Below are 16938 nucleotides of genomic sequence, written 5' to 3' on the forward strand. Positions count from 1 at the left end.
ACGTATGCCATGCTCGATTTGACAATTCGGTAGGATTAACCATACAACTTTTGACGGTGAAGCGATGATTAATTCATTTTTTTTATGAATGTGACAAGGAATTACACGTCATTCTATTAGAATAAGCAAAAGCAAGTTTTTACACGACACGGCAGCCGGACAACCATCGCCCGGGATTCGGGAACAGGAAAAGAAAGAGAAACTAGAAACGCTGGCTAAGAAACCAATAAGCTCCAGCAAAAGGAAGAGAAGCAAAAACAGCAAGCGAGAACTCACTATATGTAAGATTAAATCACAAGAACTAAACCAACCAGAGAGGAGTGAATGGTTGGTATACCCAAAAACAAAAAAAATTTAGCGAAAATAAAAGTTATCCTCGAAATCGATGGATCGCGGTCTGACCGAAGTAGTAGCGCCGGTCTGACCGCCTGGATATCGTCGGTCTGACCGAGGTTGTAACACCGGTCGAACCGCCGAGATCAATCGCCAGCTCCTGTCGCCGCCGCCGGTCTGACCGCCTCGCCTTAGCCGGTCTGACCGCCAGTAGGTCGCCGGTCTGACCGCCGGTGAGATGCCGGTTAGACCGCCGAAACCTGGTGAAACACAAATCGAAGAACTCTCAAAGTAGATGACAACTTTATTGCTTCTCTCTGTGTTTACAAAGTGCAACAACAGCATTCCTTACAAAAATCTTGACTAAACTCGAAACCCTAACTAAACTATCAACTCCACGCTTTGAAAAGCGATAAAAAAGCGATACCGGAAAGCCTCACGCTCCCCCTCTATTTATACATGAGGTAGGCAGCCTAAAGCCACGAACCAAACTCATACTAAGAGTCCTAAACACCTTACGAAACCCTCTAGTACAAGAAAGAAACTCAACATAACCAATCGTACCAAATTTGGACTCCTTCCAAATTCGACTCCGCATCCCATACGCACACAATACCTCCATCGTATGCCATATGGAATCTTCACCAACCACGTGCATCAACTCTAGTCTTAGTATCTCGTATGATATCTAACCACCACGGATATCGTCTTACCACTAAGCCGACTCCCGGTCCATCACCGCAAATACTCTCCCGAGGCATCGAGTCACCTATACATGAAACAAACAAAGAAACCATATTTCGAGACCAAGCTATCTCCAACTTAACTCATTCGTAGCAAACAACAGTATTATATACGTATAGTATCCATCTATAAGCCATAACCATGAAACAATCACGGATATCCAAAGAAACAACCCGAAACCGAAACCGACACAGCGTCGGCCGGTCAGACCGCGGGCAAGCCGGTCTGACCGCTCACATAGCTCCTGTCTGACCGGCAACAACCGCCCGGTCTGACCGGTCCCGACAAATCAGTAAACCCTATTCATCTCCTGAAAATTGATTATCTCCAAAACCACTTCGACGATAATCTCCAAATATCAAAACCGATAATCACATATGTCAATTGTTCATCACAGAATAAGAATCAAAACACACATTGATCTTACACTATAATCATGTTTTGTTAGATCAATATGGTTAGTGCAGATACTAATTGAGATCCGACGTGTTGCAAGAGACTATGGGTGTCGATGTATATCCTAATCCTATCGTGTGTCTAGCTCGGTTTTTTGCTACAATAATCAGATCGACGAACAAATTCTGCATGGACCGACGTATAGTCCTGCAGACTCCAGATTGTTCGGCCAATAATTCGAGACCGTCCAATATGACGCAGAATTGCACAGGTTCGTTCACCGACAGGCGACAGCGAGTCCGTAACGCGTGACTGTTGCATGGAGCCATGGAGTACCTCTGATTTAATGACTTGCCCCGGACGTGGCCTGCCTAAAGCCATTGCACCTCTGCGATCGAGCGTAAATGGCGGAGCTAGATGAGCTAGATGCTGGTCGATCGGGTTCATCAGATGCTGCTTCCTTACAGATTTAGATCTGCCAACACTTCTGACGACGGGGTTGCTGGCTCTGCTTGTGTAGGTGGCAAGGACGAATTTATGAAGCTATACGAGCAGCGGCCATGTGAGAGCCATCTGATTACATTTACAGCCGCTGCTGCCCCGGTCTGTGAGGCCAGCAGCAGGAGGCGTCAATGCGATAGCCGGCTAGCTAGCTAGCTCTCGCCTTTTATTTACTGCGTACGTCTCGATCGTATGCATGCAACATTGCAACATCGCGTCTCGTACATGCGCTGTATGAAGCAAGTTCTTGTTGCGATCAACAGGGGAAAGAAAATGGCCAATAGTGTGTGCATGCCTGTATGGTGCGTGCCGACTGTTGTTGATTACGTGGTAGCTGTTCATGGCAGTGGATAGAAGAAGTTTGTTGGCAGGTGAAAATTAAGTGCACGCGAACTACTCGCTACATTTTCCACTGATGTCTCTGCACCGTCATTCATTTCAGAATAGCGCGCGGCTATTCGGGGACCTGCTGTAAATTTTTCCTCTCCTTTTTTTGCTCACCAGATTTCTCCGGTGGTCAACAGGGTTTCCCAAACCGTTGGGGCTAGGGTTACCGTGCCCCGGCGGTAAGCACGGTTACCGCGCGGTAACCGCAAAAAACCGTACAAAACTGTGTAAAATTTATCAAAAATTCAAATTATTTTTTAAATTTATTTGAATTTAAAGAGGTTACCGCGGTATTTATATTACCGTACCCCCGCGGTAAGCCCGATAACCATGATAACCGCGCGGTTACCGACGGTAAGTCGAACCGACTGGTCACCACAAGATCAATGCAGTTTAATCAGTGCACTTCCTTACCATTCTCAGCCATTCCAAATTTCGATGATACCACCACGATAACACAACCTTACCATTTTTTATAATTCTAAAACTTTATAGTCTACAAATTTTTTTAACAAATTAGACTTTCTCAAAACTTATTTCAAAACTTGACCGTGTAAAAAAATTTCAACCAAAAAAAGACCATCAGTTCAACGCCAGGGACACTGGCCCTAAGGTTGTACATACCAACGCCAGCTACGTTGGCGTTGATCCCTTGCCCACATGGAGCCGAGGACAATCCCCTCGCCGACGTGGCAGGGTCTCAACGCCAACCTATCAAAAAAAAAAAGGGACAAAACTAGTCTCAACATTTAATAAGGTATTAAACTAAATACTACATATCTTCACCTTACCTTATCAAAATTTAACATTGCCAAAGTTTAGTAGGTTTTTATTTATAGTAAAGTGAAGAAGCCCTATAATTCAATAAACATGTATGCGAACTGCCAAACGTAGCAACAAGCAGCTGTTATGAACTTATGCCATGGTGCCGTGGACCGGTGGTGATGAAGGTAAAAGCATGTACACCAACATGTACATGAAGTTACCGACATGGAAATGGAATGAACTTTCACATGCACAATTTCACAGGTTGATGCTACAGCTGTTAACTTTTGAGGAAAGAACTAGACGAGCCCGGAGATAAAACTATAAAAGGGCTCTGTGAGCAATTTCGATGTAGCACAGATCCATGCCATGGACTCATGAAAGAATAAGTTCACTCCAGGTCCTTCAACTTGACGTCGAGTCTCTTAAACCACAATCTACTTCTACTTCTACTTCTACTTATATATATATCTCTACTTAAAAAGTAAAACTTGTTTCCGTCGTCCGTATGACCGTAAAGAAAAACACGTAGAAAAAAAACAGCGAGAAAAAGACTTCTGTCGAAAAAAAAATTCTGACTCCTATTATAAAAAAAACTTCCGACTCCCTTGAAAAAAAGGACTTCTCGTCCGTAATAAAAAAAATTCAAAAGAAGTCCGACTCAGGCTTAAGTTCGATCGGTAGTTTTAAAAACAGATTTTTAAGGCAAGTAACGATAAACCTCATTAGCACTCATTAGCACATACATGAGTACTACTTAAAAAATTAAAGATTTTTCCATCGTTCGTGATAAAACATATAAAAAGGCGAAAAAACATATAAAAAGAAAAAGAAAGGAAAGTCTGAGTCATCAATGACGCGGAGAAAAAAACCTCCGTTCGTGATAAAAAAAAGGGCGAATTTTTTGTTCTTCACGGAGAATCTAAAATAATCATCCAATCGGACAATTACACAAATCGAGAAACCTAAAAAAAGGGGAAAAAGAGAGGAAAAAAATCACACAGATGAGCAAGCTTGCCGTCAAATCCGGTTGTTCCGAGCTCGTCGCCATCGCCGCCGACCGCGCTCCTGTCGTGGCCTTGCCCGCTGGGCATGGCCACACTCGGCACATCCCAACCCGCGCTGGCACCCCCTCCCTCTACCCGGTGCCCCGCCCTCCGACGCTCTCCTCTTGCTTGGAGACAGAGGAGAGAAAGAGAGGTGGATGGCCATCGCCGAGGTCTCCGCGCCGTAGGCTCGTAGCCCCGCCATTGAGGCTGACGGGGAGAGAGGAAGGGGAAGGATGGTCGTCGCCGCCGTCGTCGTCGCTGTCGTACCCTTGCCGTCGCTGCACTGCGTCGAGCACTCACTGACATGTGCCATGCCGGCGAGACTGGAAGGAGAGGGGGAGAAGGAACGTCCCCGCCGGTGGGGGAAGGGGGAGTGTCGCCACCGATGGGGGAGGGGGAAGGGGAGTGGTGCTGCCAACGCCGTCGTTTGAGAAAGAGGGGGGGAGGGGAAATGATTTACGATTAGGGTTAGGGCTGCCGACGTTTTATATATGTTCGGATCAATCGGGACCGTCGATCAGATAGGACGGCTACGGCTTCTCCCACTCGGGCTGCTAACGCCACACAATTGGGCCATATGTACGCTCCGCATGGATAAGTTCAGTTTTGGTCCCTCCAGTTGTCCCAAATACTTACTAAACCAAGGCCAAAATCAGATTCAAGCCATTTAAAATTGCTGGGAAATTATGATCAATTATTTAATCAGTTAGTAGATTATTTTTAGATAAATGAAACCAACAAAATGTTTATCTAGAAAGTATTAATTATATGATATTGTATTTGACCAACGTTAATATGGTTTTATGTCAAAATAATAATTATTTCCTTAAATATTAAATTATTTATAGAATTCAAACATATTCCACTAAAGATTTTATTTCGATACTATAAAGTGTGTGTTTCTTTCCCATTGCAGACGCTTTGTAGCACTGAAAAAACTGAAAACATACTATAGTAGAGTGCAACAAAGCAACGAAACGTTTAACCTCTTTTACTAAATCCCGTTGCAACACACGGACATATTTACTAGTACCAAATATAATATGTATCTAAACTCGTAAAACCGATGTACCAGAGATCCCAGGGCAGTATAAAGCTCGGCTTTGGTTGAACGAGTTAGCTACGTATGGCCCACCTAGGCACCCGGCTAACTCAGTGTGGCCCCGCGTGTCAGTTGCCAATATTTCTTCCTCCTCTCTCTCCGTCTCACCCATCTCTCATCAGGTTGGGTCACTGGAAGGCAGGAGACGGCCGACAGGAACAAGGCGAGCCGCCGGCGGGAGGTGAGTTGCGGGAGGCCGAGCCACCGATCGAGGCAGCACAGACTTCATCGGTAGGCGATCTCTGCATTGTTAGCATGCATGTGTATGTCGTGGACTCCAAGGTAGGAATGTGGAATACTTCCACCGTTTTAGGTTATAAGAGCAAAGTCAATAATAGAGTAAGCAGCAAGCTTTAATTTTTTTCCAACTCATCAAAGTTATCAGTATAGCCTCTGTATACAATAGCTAGCTATACTGCTGGGTCCATCTATTTCACTTTGCATTAGAATAATCTACCCCTCTCTCGTAATGTTCTCTCTTTCTCCGTTGATTGGCTAGCTATCCATCATCAATGCTTCTTATCTCGATAGATGTGTGCAGCTCGGCGATAGATTTGTCGTCGGCTCACGTTCTCTCTCTCCCCTCTCTCCTCCAGCTAATCACGACAGTTGATGTGGCATTCCTATCGTCAGTCCACGGTGGATTATTGTACTCGCTCTAAGACGTTTTGAGTTTGATCAAAGTCAAACTACTTCAAATTTGACTAAGTTTATAGACAAATATAGTAATATTTATAATACCAAATTAGTTTCATTAAATCAATAATTAAATATATTTTCATAAAAAAATGTTTTGGGTTGAAAATGTTATTATTTTTTCTACAAACTTAGTCAAATTTGAAACAGTTTGACTTTAACCAAAGTTAAAACTTCTTATAACCTGAAACAGAGGTAGTAGGAGACAGAGACCGAAGAGCATGTGAAGGCTACAAGTTGTGTTAGACTTCAGGGTGGCGGTGGTGGATGGCCTCAAGCTGTCCAAGCGCCTCGTCCTCCCAAGCAGCAAGCCCTATTGTGTCCCGTTGTTGCGATGGACTGGGTGGCCGCATTAGACGTCACCTTGCTGCTACTACCGGCGTCGATGACCTACACCGTGGTGATGGACCCAGGTGCCATCCACAGCCCCAGTGTGCCTAGCTACCAGCCACACGTTTGTGACTGCCTGGACCCGCCATACATGAAGAAGGAGGCGGTGAACATGAGGCTGACGGCGACCATGACAACCCACCTCTCCACCAAGCAACCAAACACCTTAAACCCAAATCCCCCTTCCCTGAATTCGCCCTAAATTCATCGCTCCCCGCTAGAGATCGACCCATCGGACGCCGATCCAGCTAGTCGACGAGGTCACCAAGTAATGCGACGTGACTCGGTGCTTCCGCGCAGAGTGCGGTGAGCTCAAGGCGCGGGCGGACAAGCTTGGCATCGGCAGCAGGGCAGGGTCGTTGACGGCAACCGTCTTCACCCTGAGCTCATCGCTGCCGCCTTTCCGCCGATGAGTGAGCAAGCTCAAGCTCGTTGCCCAGCTCCTCTCCATCGGTGCTAATGCCACCCTACTCCTCTCCACCAATGTTCTTGTCGCCTATCTCCTCTCCGCCGCTCTTCTCCCTGCCGGCCACTGGCCGCGTCGCCTTTTCCCGTCGATCGTGTGCTCCTGGAAAGAGATAGGGGGAAGTGGAGATTGGAGAAGCTGTGGTTTCACACTTTAACTGACATGTGTGGCCCATATGTTTTTTGCTTTTTTTTTTTGTCTTTAGTGCCACATCAGAGCCATGTCAATTAAAACTGCTTACAATATTTTCTTGTCCTCTTGGAACTATATTTGTACTGGTTTTACAAGTTAAGAGATGTGTTATATTTGGTATTACATATTGAGGATGTAATTCGAACTCGACGCTAAGTTGAGGTACTATAAGTGAACTTATTCCACTCCTGAATTCCCAAGCCCTGCAGAGTTTCAGTCTTGCACTTGCACTTGCAGCAAAGGAAGCTAGGCCTAGCTGTGTGGGTTGGTCAGAACGTGGTGCGGCCCACAAAAGTTGGTTAGAACCGGATTCGGAAAAAGTACATCGAAGGTCCCTGAACTTGTCATCGAGTTATAAAAACGTCCCCAATCTGCAAAACCATATATCACACGTCTCTTAACTAATCAAAACCGGTCACAATAAATCCCTTGGCGGTTTTGATCCCGGTCTTGTCCTACGTGGCGGCTGAATCAGCGTAGAACCTATGTGAGCCCCACATGTTAGCATGCCACGTCAGCCTCTTCTCTATTTCCCCTCTTCTCTCCATTCCTCCTCTCTCTCTCTCACTCCTCTGTGGGGCTCTGGACGGCCGGCGGTGGGGAGGAGGTCGTCGGGGCATGGAGGTCCGACGGCCGGCCGGCGATGAGGCGGCGGCGACCCAGAAGGGAAGGCCGGCGGCGGCGGCGGGAGCACGGAGAGCAACACCAGCGTCTTGTGCCGCGTCCACCGCGGCGTGCCAGCGCCGGCGGCCGGCGAGGTCGTGTTGGCGGCGCCGGACATTGCTGCTGCTGCTGCTGCCTCCCGGAACTCGATCGAGACACATCAAGGGATCCACCAGCTGGGATTTATCTACGGCCATCGCAGCCATTAAATCGGGAATCAAAGCTTGCAATTTTGGCATCCAGCAGAAACATGCAAGAAATTAATCTCGTGCTACAAATGCCATCTCATCATACTCATCTCTTCTTATCTCATCCAACTAAGAGGCCATAGAAAATCAGTGTCATTCTACTGGCAAATCACAATTAGGCAAAAAAAATGCAAGAAGTTAATCTAGTACAACTACCGCAGCTCGCAGAAGGGCACCGGCGAGGAGCTCGCCGGAGCGCCACTGCCGCCGCTTTGCCTCAGGGCCCTTATCAAGGGCTTGGTCGCCGACCACGGCGAGGCCGCGCCGGCCGTGCACGCACACGCGGCCAAGCTCGGCCTCGACCACCGCCTCGTCGTCCGCGATGGGCTCGTCGAGCTCTACCTCGCGCGCGTCGAGCTCGCCTCCGCGTGGGCGCTCTTCGACGGATTCCACGCCGGCTGGCCGAGACGTCGTTTCTTGTACGGCCATGGCGGATGATAGCGGCGTGTGCATCGACACCGTCGCCGCCGTCGCGGCGTTCTCGGCGTGCGTGCAAATCGGGGACCTTGCGCTGGGTCGGGAGCTTTAGGAGGATGCCCGTGAAGAAGAACGTCCTCGTCCCGGCCGCCGCCGCCACGTCGCGGCCGGCCGTCGGACCTCCTCGCCCCGGCAACGACCTCCCCACCACCGGCCGGCTTGCCCAATCCAGAGAGAAGAGTGGGAGAGAGAGAAGGGAGGAAAGGAGAGGAAGGGAGAGGCTGGTTGTTGACGTGGCATCCTGCCGTACGGGGCTCACATGTGTCCTACGACTCAGCCGCCACGTCAGATAAATCGGGGTCAAAACCGCTGAGGGACCTAGTTTGCAAAGTTGAGGGACGCGTTGTATCCGGTTTTACGGTTGGAACGATTTTGTAACTCGAGGACAAGTTGAGGGACCTTCGGTGTACTTTTTCCATCGGATTCTGACGAACGGCCCATATTAGTTTTGTCGGAACGGGATCGTGAGTTCGTGACGGACATATGGGCTGAAAAGTTTGGCCCGGAAGGGGCGTGTACCGTGAGCCCATATTGTTGGGCTGGAACGAACGGGCTACATAGGTTAGGCCGGAACGGTATCGCGACGAGCGTGAAGCCCATATAAGTTGTTGGGCCAGAGCATGATTCTCGTTCGATCTCCATCTTGACCTTTCACGTCGCTAACTCCGGAAAATTTGTCGATGGGCGGACGGTCGCTCTCGCACCATCACACAGGCACCGGCTGTCTCCCATAGTCCCATGTTCCAGTGAATTCACAAGGTACACCATGACACCTACTAAAAAACAAACTTTAGCACATGAAGGACTTGTGGCTGCCGTTAATGAAGCCATCGGAAGTTCACAAAAAAGAGGCCGTCGTCAAATCTTGTGCCAAACATCCTGTTTCGTTACAGAGAGAGGGGGAGGACATTTCAACGTGCAGGCGTTGCCGGTGATAGAATTTGGTTCCTCGTGAGCAGGCGTCCTTGCGGATATCCAGCCGTCGGTCCAACCAGCCACAAGCGTACTACCCTGTCTGCCGAACCGGTCGAGTTGAAGATCCCGTCCAATGTAGCGCGCAGTACACAAACATCTTATCCCGTCGATCGGCACACATCGGCAGTACAGTCGGATCCTGTTCCTCCATCGCCGTGAACAGCGAGCGGTCGATCGATCGATCGCGACCTAGCTTCCTCGCCGCACGCTCGATCGAATGGCCTCCTGCATGCCTCTAGGCCGACGGACCACGAGAACAGCCCGCGGGCAGCGACTCCTGAGCCGACGGATGACGGATCGACGAGACTCGACGGAAATGCCGCTTTGCCGTGCGGGGGCGCAAGCACATGGCACATGGCAGGCAGCAGCAACAGGACGCGCAACCGCGACCCGCGCGCCGCTGGTGCATCGCGTGCGGCCATCCGTCTCATCCTCCGGGATCGCGCGCGTGCGTGCGGGGTGACGTACGCGCGGTGCGGTGCGGGCTCCATCCAACCACCCGCCGCGCGACGCAGGGCAGGTTTTCGCCGGAGAGAGCGACGCGGGATGGATGGATGAGTAGGCGGGGGGGCGTGCACGGCGCCATCGGTTCGGTTGGGCCGGGCGCTATCGAGCCAATAATGAACGGAACGGTCCGAACTGGGAAGAACGCAAGCCTCTCCCACCGTCGTTACGCGCGCGGCCCACACCGCGCCATGATAGGATCCCACTTGACATGCACTTGCCGTTTCGTGTCTAGGTAAGACAGGAGTAGTTAGCTACCGTTAAGTACTACTAGCTCCCTTTCTTTGGAAATGAGAGCGAACCGCTTGCAAATTGCTTTTTTCTCGTATGATTGAGCGTGCCCTAGCTAACGCAATTGATGAGATGTTTAAGCGAGCGAAGAGCACGATTCTCCTCGACAATCATGGACAACCACCGACCGGGGCAAAGAAAACCTTCCTTCCAACCGTCATTAACCAGTGCTGTAACAACCACGAAATGCATGATGGTGTCTCTGATGATCGAGGCGGTTGGATGGATGAAGAAGATTTTGCAGCGCCCTACTGCTACGAGAGATTCTCTTCAGACGAGTAGGCGTGGTGTTCCATTCGTGCATGATGAATCTCTTTTTGTTTGGGTGCGACCTGCAGATGAGTTCCCTGGGCTTCAGTCGCCATCACGGCAAGATTTTGTGGTCCGTTTTGGTGTACTCACCACATGCTTGCTCCTCGCTCTCTCTCCATCTTCCAAACAGTCATGGCCTCTTCAGCGCATGGCGTGAATAGTTCAATGCCTTCAATGTGAGACCTGGTTCTATTATACTCCCTCTATCTACAAATAATTAAATTATTTGATGTTTAAATTTTGCCTATAATATAACGGATCCTACATTATTACTTTTCCAATTCATCCAACCATTACATTTGTTGCTCAATTTTATTTGCATAGTTGGCGTTATCTTTACTAATCTGGTAAACCTATAGGACAATTTCACCCCAGCTCAATACTATACTACTGTTAAATAACCTAGAACCCCTAATATTTACGGACAAAAGAAACACTTCGCATGTTAATACCATCATTTATAGACGAAGGGAGTACTGTACATGCTAATGTCGGTGGTAAAAATTTTGACGAGCAAAAATTGGATTTAAAATTTATATTATATGGTATTTTTAACTTATTTATGATGGAAGTGGTTCACATAATCCGCCTCTACCAAAAACCACACAACCAAGGTAAATTCGCATATTGTATGAAATGCTTATGATCAACTGTAATTAGATTTAGTATGTGTTTGGTTGAAAGAACGGAATAGATTGAGATGAGGCGAATCCATTTTTCAAGTTGTTTGATTTAAGAATAAGTGACATCGGATCATGGGATGGTTCGTAATCCCATAAGATTTGGGTCAGTTTTACACCTCAGAAACTAACGGACTAATCAATCCTACCCACCTCCTCTCTCTTATTGACAAATGAGCCACACCCTCCGTAAAGAAAATATAACGATTCTATCTGTCATGACAAACATATGACTAAACCATTCCATTCATAAAAAATATAGATTATCTCACCTCATTCTCAAACCAATCACGCACTTAGATTATACTCCCTCCATTACATAATATAAGGGATTTTAAATGGACATGAGACATTCTAATACTACGAAACTGGACAAAGAGTATGTCCAAAATTGTAAGACTATAATGTGTCACATTCTTTCAAAATCCTTTTTATTACGGGACGGATAGAGTACAATCCTGCCGCAGTTAGCAGTAGAAGTTGCCATAAAAGAGTCTTTGTTGTACTATTGTCTGGAGTGAAAATAAGCCCCTTTTCAAATTAGAAGTGCCTTAGAATTTAAGACTCGTGTACGCTCTACGCGGTTCCTACATACTTTATCGAACGTGAGTGATGGCAGATTGCAGAGCTTGCTCAATGCTCGGCTAGCTCAAATATCCGTCGGTACAGCCCAAGTAACCAACGTAAACAGGGAAAGGAAATTGTGGCGTGAACCTTATGATGCTCGGAGCTGAAAGCTCGGGACGCTTGCAAAATAAGGCGAATCAACGCATGGTAGCTAGTAGGAGATTGCCCGTGATGTCCGGGCGGCCCATGCCCATGTGCAGCTAACATGGCGTGGGGGCACGAAATGGATGGTTAATTAGTCACTTGATAGACTACTTCTTTTTGAAAGATTGGCACGCATGTTCTCTTTGAAAGGAACGGATTATGACGGGAAAGCTAACCGCGATTTTGTTTTCTTGTCCTCCAATACGTGATCTTTGAAACATCGATGGTTCCGAATTCATCACGCTATCATTTCCGCCTGCTAGGAGCGATCAGCTGCTGCCCTGTGCTGCTAGTATAAAACTTCTCCTGTTGCATGGTAGTGATAATTTACTAAAATTACGATGACATAGAAGTAATTTGTACTGTTAAACTAACAATGACGCATCTCCGAAAGAAAATTTTCAAAAGGGCTTTATGAAGTTGGTTGGGGGAATCCATTAAAACTTCGTGTTTGACCTCTGTTGTGTACCAGCAAAGGAAGCAGGAATCACGATACGCGACACTGTCGAAAGAAAAGGTGCTACACTAAAAGCAACTGAAGAAATGCACTGCAAGTTCGCAACGTGCAGATCATGAATATACTCCCAAGCAAACCGGTGGAAGAGCGCACCAATAGTCCCATTCCTTGAGCCACTAACCAACATTTCCTGCAGGCCGATCCTTACAGGAGGCACGAGGTTACATCGATAAAATCAGGATCAGAGTAGGTTTGGAGCGAGTCAGCGAGAGACGTGTTATTGCAGCCACCTGTCACTCTGCCACATGTCACAGGAAAAAGAACAGTACTATATGCAGAGGAGATGAACGAAGAATGCCCATTCAGGTTTGTCAGAGCAAAAAACGTGAACTTGGACAAACATGCCTGCAGTTTGTCTGAAGATTTCGATTTTTATACACCTTTTTTTGATCGCCTACGTACGTGGCCATGTTTATGCCATATTGCCATGTGAAGGTGTGAACCCTTGCAAGCACCCATGGGCGTCAGGCTATATCCTAGTCCTAAATCCTAATAGTATCTGAGCTTATCATTGGGAGTTCGCACTGGTAATTTTGGCATCAAGCATGTATGCACTAGATTAATTGCTGCACTAATCTATATTACCTAGTCCTACCAAGTAAAGTTACTCGCGGCTAGTCCTACTATTGATTCTTGTATACTCCTAGTCCTACATGATTTACATAGCCGACAGAAAAATCTGGGGATAGTCACTTTGCCTGATGGTGCAATAGTGGCTTCAATCTTCAGCCTACTCTGCTGGCGCATTACAATTTACAATTGTGAGAACGGTTATGCCTTTTAGAGCAAGTTTAATAGTATAGTCCACTGCTAACTCCAAATCATCTATAGCTAACGTAATAGCTAATTCATATAATAGTTGCTTACTATACTATTAATACATGGTCCCACCTGTCATACACACATTACATCTTGGAGTCCGTGCTGCAGCTGGCTACAGATCTGTATTATAGTTAGTTTATAGCCTGCTATTGTACCTGCTCTTACAACATCGACCGGCTCCGATTTTTCGGAGATTATCCAATGAACGAGAGGTTCTTAACCGAAGAATGCAACCTTCGAATCTTGCGCTACGTCGGAAAGGTGCGAGAGGCATCCACGAACATGGTTCACACTTTAGAACGATTGGTTGTCATTCGGTCTCTTTTTCGTTTCTCGCATTAATCTACCATGCATGCAACTTGATCAACAGTTCAAGAACATAAACAAAGTGGTTTACTTTAGAGCATTTGAGCAAACTGTATCGCGTAGTCCGTGCATTTGACCATGTCTATCCTGGCACGTAAAAAAAACATAAACCTGCACGCCAAGTCATGTCATGCATGTACACTTCGTGCATGAATCACACGAGAGACAGCCCACGACGCGCAGCCACGAAGCATGGCCATCCACGATAACGTACCGGCGTGTAATCGAATTCGTGAAGCATATGTCTACATGATCACATGGTCGGTATGGTCCCTTCACACCTGCGAAATTCGTGGCCCATATAGCTTCTGCGAGCCATGTGGCAAGTATCAAAGTTCGCCGATTTCTCGTTTAAAAAAATGCTCGGTGATTTTTATTGTTTTTTTTTCTTTTGCTGCGATTAACTGGACTTGTTCCTGCAGACACACGGGCAGTTGGTGTCTCCTTGTGCGTGACGCGCGGGTCCGACGAGGCGATGCGACGAGCACTTGCATGTGCGGGGCTGATCGCCCTGATTTGTATGTGTTAACCGCCGTCGTGGCTCGTGGCCGGTTATGGTGGGCTCACCTTCCTCTCGCCGCCTTTTGTCTCCTTTTCCGGTTCTCTCCTCTGTCGTTGGGCAAAAGCTATCAACGATTCTAACTGCCAAGGAGGAGTCGCCTATAAGTACCTGAGCCCGGGAGCACCGCTCTCTTCACAACCAAGCAACCATCGATTCGATCCTAGCTTAAGCCGAGTGAAGTAGCTAGCAGGACATTGTTGGTAGTGTGATCTTCTCCCTGTTTTGCAACAATGGCCTCACGCAGTAGTGCCCTGCTCCTCCTCTTCTCGGCCTTCTGCTTCCTCGCCCGGCGAGCCGCCGCCGACTACGGCTCCTGGCAGAGCGCCCACGCCACGTTCTACGGCGGCGGCGATGCGTCCGGCACGATGGGTACGTGTGCACTGCTCCTCGTAACACTTTGTTTTTTTTTCTTTTGGACGCATTGACAAAACCGGGAGTAATCTGACTCGTGTCGTGTTGTTTGTGTACATGAAAAGGCGGGGCGTGTGGGTATGGGAACCTGTACAGCACCGGGTACGGCACCAACACGGCGGCGCTGAGCACGGTGCTGTTCAACGACGGCGCGGCGTGCGGGTCGTGCTACGAGCTGCGGTGCGACAACGATGGGCAGTGGTGCCTGCCGGGCAGCGTCACCGTCACCGCCACCAACCTGTGCCCGCCGAACTACGCGCTCCCCAACGACGACGGCGGCTGGTGCAACCCGCCGCGCCCCCACTTCGACATGGCCGAGCCGGCCTTCCTCCAGATCGGCGTGTACCGCGCCGGCATCGTGCCCGTCTCCTACAGAAGGTGAGCTCTACTTGGGTCAATGGGTCACGAGTGAGTGGCAAACTGTTTGCAACTTGAAGCCATGGGCCCCCCGTGCGGTGTGTCGGCTTCGATGGGCCGATCCCCAATCGGCTGATCAGGCCATGTGTAGGTGGGCCACCCGGCAGATTTGGTTTGTCCACGATCTGTCCGTGTCGGCTGTAGGCAAAGCCATGCACGCACGACTTGACACCGACGTGGACTTGACTTCGCTGTCCCGGAATTACTTTACGCATCCCATTTCACATCCATATGATTAATCGTTGCAACAAATAGTAACAAATTACAGTTAATTCTACTGTTTCACTGAACTTTGCTTTTTTTTTTTGCTGGTGTGTTGCAGGGTGCCGTGCGTGAAGAAGGGCGGGATCAGGTTCACCATCAACGGGCACTCCTACTTCAACCTGGTTCTTGTGACCAACGTGGCCGGCCCAGGCGACGTGCAGTCCGTGTCGATCAAGGGGTCCAGCACCGGGTGGCAGCCCATGTCCCGCAACTGGGGCCAGAACTGGCAGAGCAACTCCTACCTCGACGGCCAGAGCCTCTCCTTCCAGGTCGCCGTCAGCGACGGCCGCACCGTCACCAGCAACAACGTCGTGCCGGCCGGCTGGCAGTTCGGCCAGACCTTCGAGGGCGGCCAGTTCTGATCGAGTACTCGGCTAATTCCGTTTTTCAGTTCACTTTTCTGCAGAAATGTCAGTGTGAGATTGAGATTGAGGTGGAGGAGGAGGGAGGCCTCTTTGCTATAGTAAAAGAGAAGAGGCTTTGGCTATTCTGAGGCTGCTTATTAATTAGCACCCGCTTAGGCCTTTGCTTTCTCCCATAGGTCCAGTAGACATAAATAAGTTATCATGGAGTTGGGCATTTTTTTTTTCTGCATTGTTGTAGCCTTGGTTTAAAATTTGGCAAGGCAATTTAAGGATTATATTGTAGAACAGCAGGGAGGTGGTGTCTTGTAACTTTTGTTGTTACATTGTAACCCCCCGAATCAGGCCACATGGGCCGGAGGAGTTTGTGGGGGAGCACCGGAGCACTCTTGTGCTTTTGGGACCATGAACTATGCTAGTTTATGGGTCTATGTATATGATATGTTTGTGATTTGATTATACTTTCTTTTGTCGCCTTATCAAGTACCAATCATTATTAAGTACTGTACGTAGTCTCTGAGTGATAATTTTGAAATCTTTGTGAGCGCATATTTTAATCGAAGTTGAAGGCTATTTTTGTTCGCCATTTTTTGTTGGATTGTCAGGATGATTTGTAGGCAAAAGTTCACAAGAGAATTTATATGTTGCTTCTTCAAAGTTCAAAACGATTCATGAGTGAGAAGAAAATGATTTGTGACAAAGCTTTGTGCCTTTGTCTGTTTTCAGTTCGACGTACGAAACAAATAAAACGGGCCCATATCTATTCCACCGCAGAATTCCAGCTTGAACTATCAGGCCATTACAAATTCGGCCCACTAGAGCATGTATTCTCAAAAGCAAAAGCTGGCCATATCTATGCTACCGCAAAATTCCGGCCTGGACTTTCAACCCATTAGGAATCCGGAATACTAAAGTAGTAGTACGAAGTAGTATTCTTCAAAAAAAAAATTTCTTTGATATGAAGTTTGTTTTGTATTGCAAAATGTGGCTTGACTATCCAGTATAAGTGTATAACTATTCTGTTCACGTATGCTGATAAAACACCAGGTAGACTGTTCAACTGATTGGTCTCACACCCGACCTAACGGCTAACGCAAGAACTTTATGCAGACTGGAATACTGGATTCATGAGTACTAAATGAGTATGTAATTAAGGGCAACAAAGTTTTTTTTATCTGTTACAAACATCTATTAATTTTTTAGGTATGATGGGTTCATCATTGACTGTTTCAAGAGTAGGCTAAAGAGCTGCCAAAGTGACAAATTGTCGTTGCA

General features: G+C 47.7%; 1 protein-coding gene across 1 annotated transcript; it reads left to right on the forward strand.

Moving 5' to 3' along the window:
* The first annotated feature begins 14344 nt into the window (after positions 1-14344).
* LOC4327568 (expansin-A2-like) lies at positions 14345-16166 on the forward strand. Its single transcript, NM_001409136.1, has 3 exons — positions 14345-14578; positions 14686-14998; positions 15360-16166. The coding sequence occupies exons 1-3, from the start codon at positions 14440-14442 to the stop codon at positions 15661-15663; spliced, it is 756 nt and encodes a 251-aa protein (NP_001396065.1). The 5' UTR covers positions 14345-14439; the 3' UTR covers positions 15664-16166.
* Positions 16167-16938: the final 772 nt, after the last annotated feature.

This window comes from Oryza sativa, chromosome 1 (assembly GCF_034140825.1).
Source record: "Oryza sativa Japonica Group chromosome 1, ASM3414082v1".
In the NCBI taxonomy this organism is placed as follows: Eukaryota; Viridiplantae; Streptophyta; class Magnoliopsida; order Poales; family Poaceae; genus Oryza; species Oryza sativa.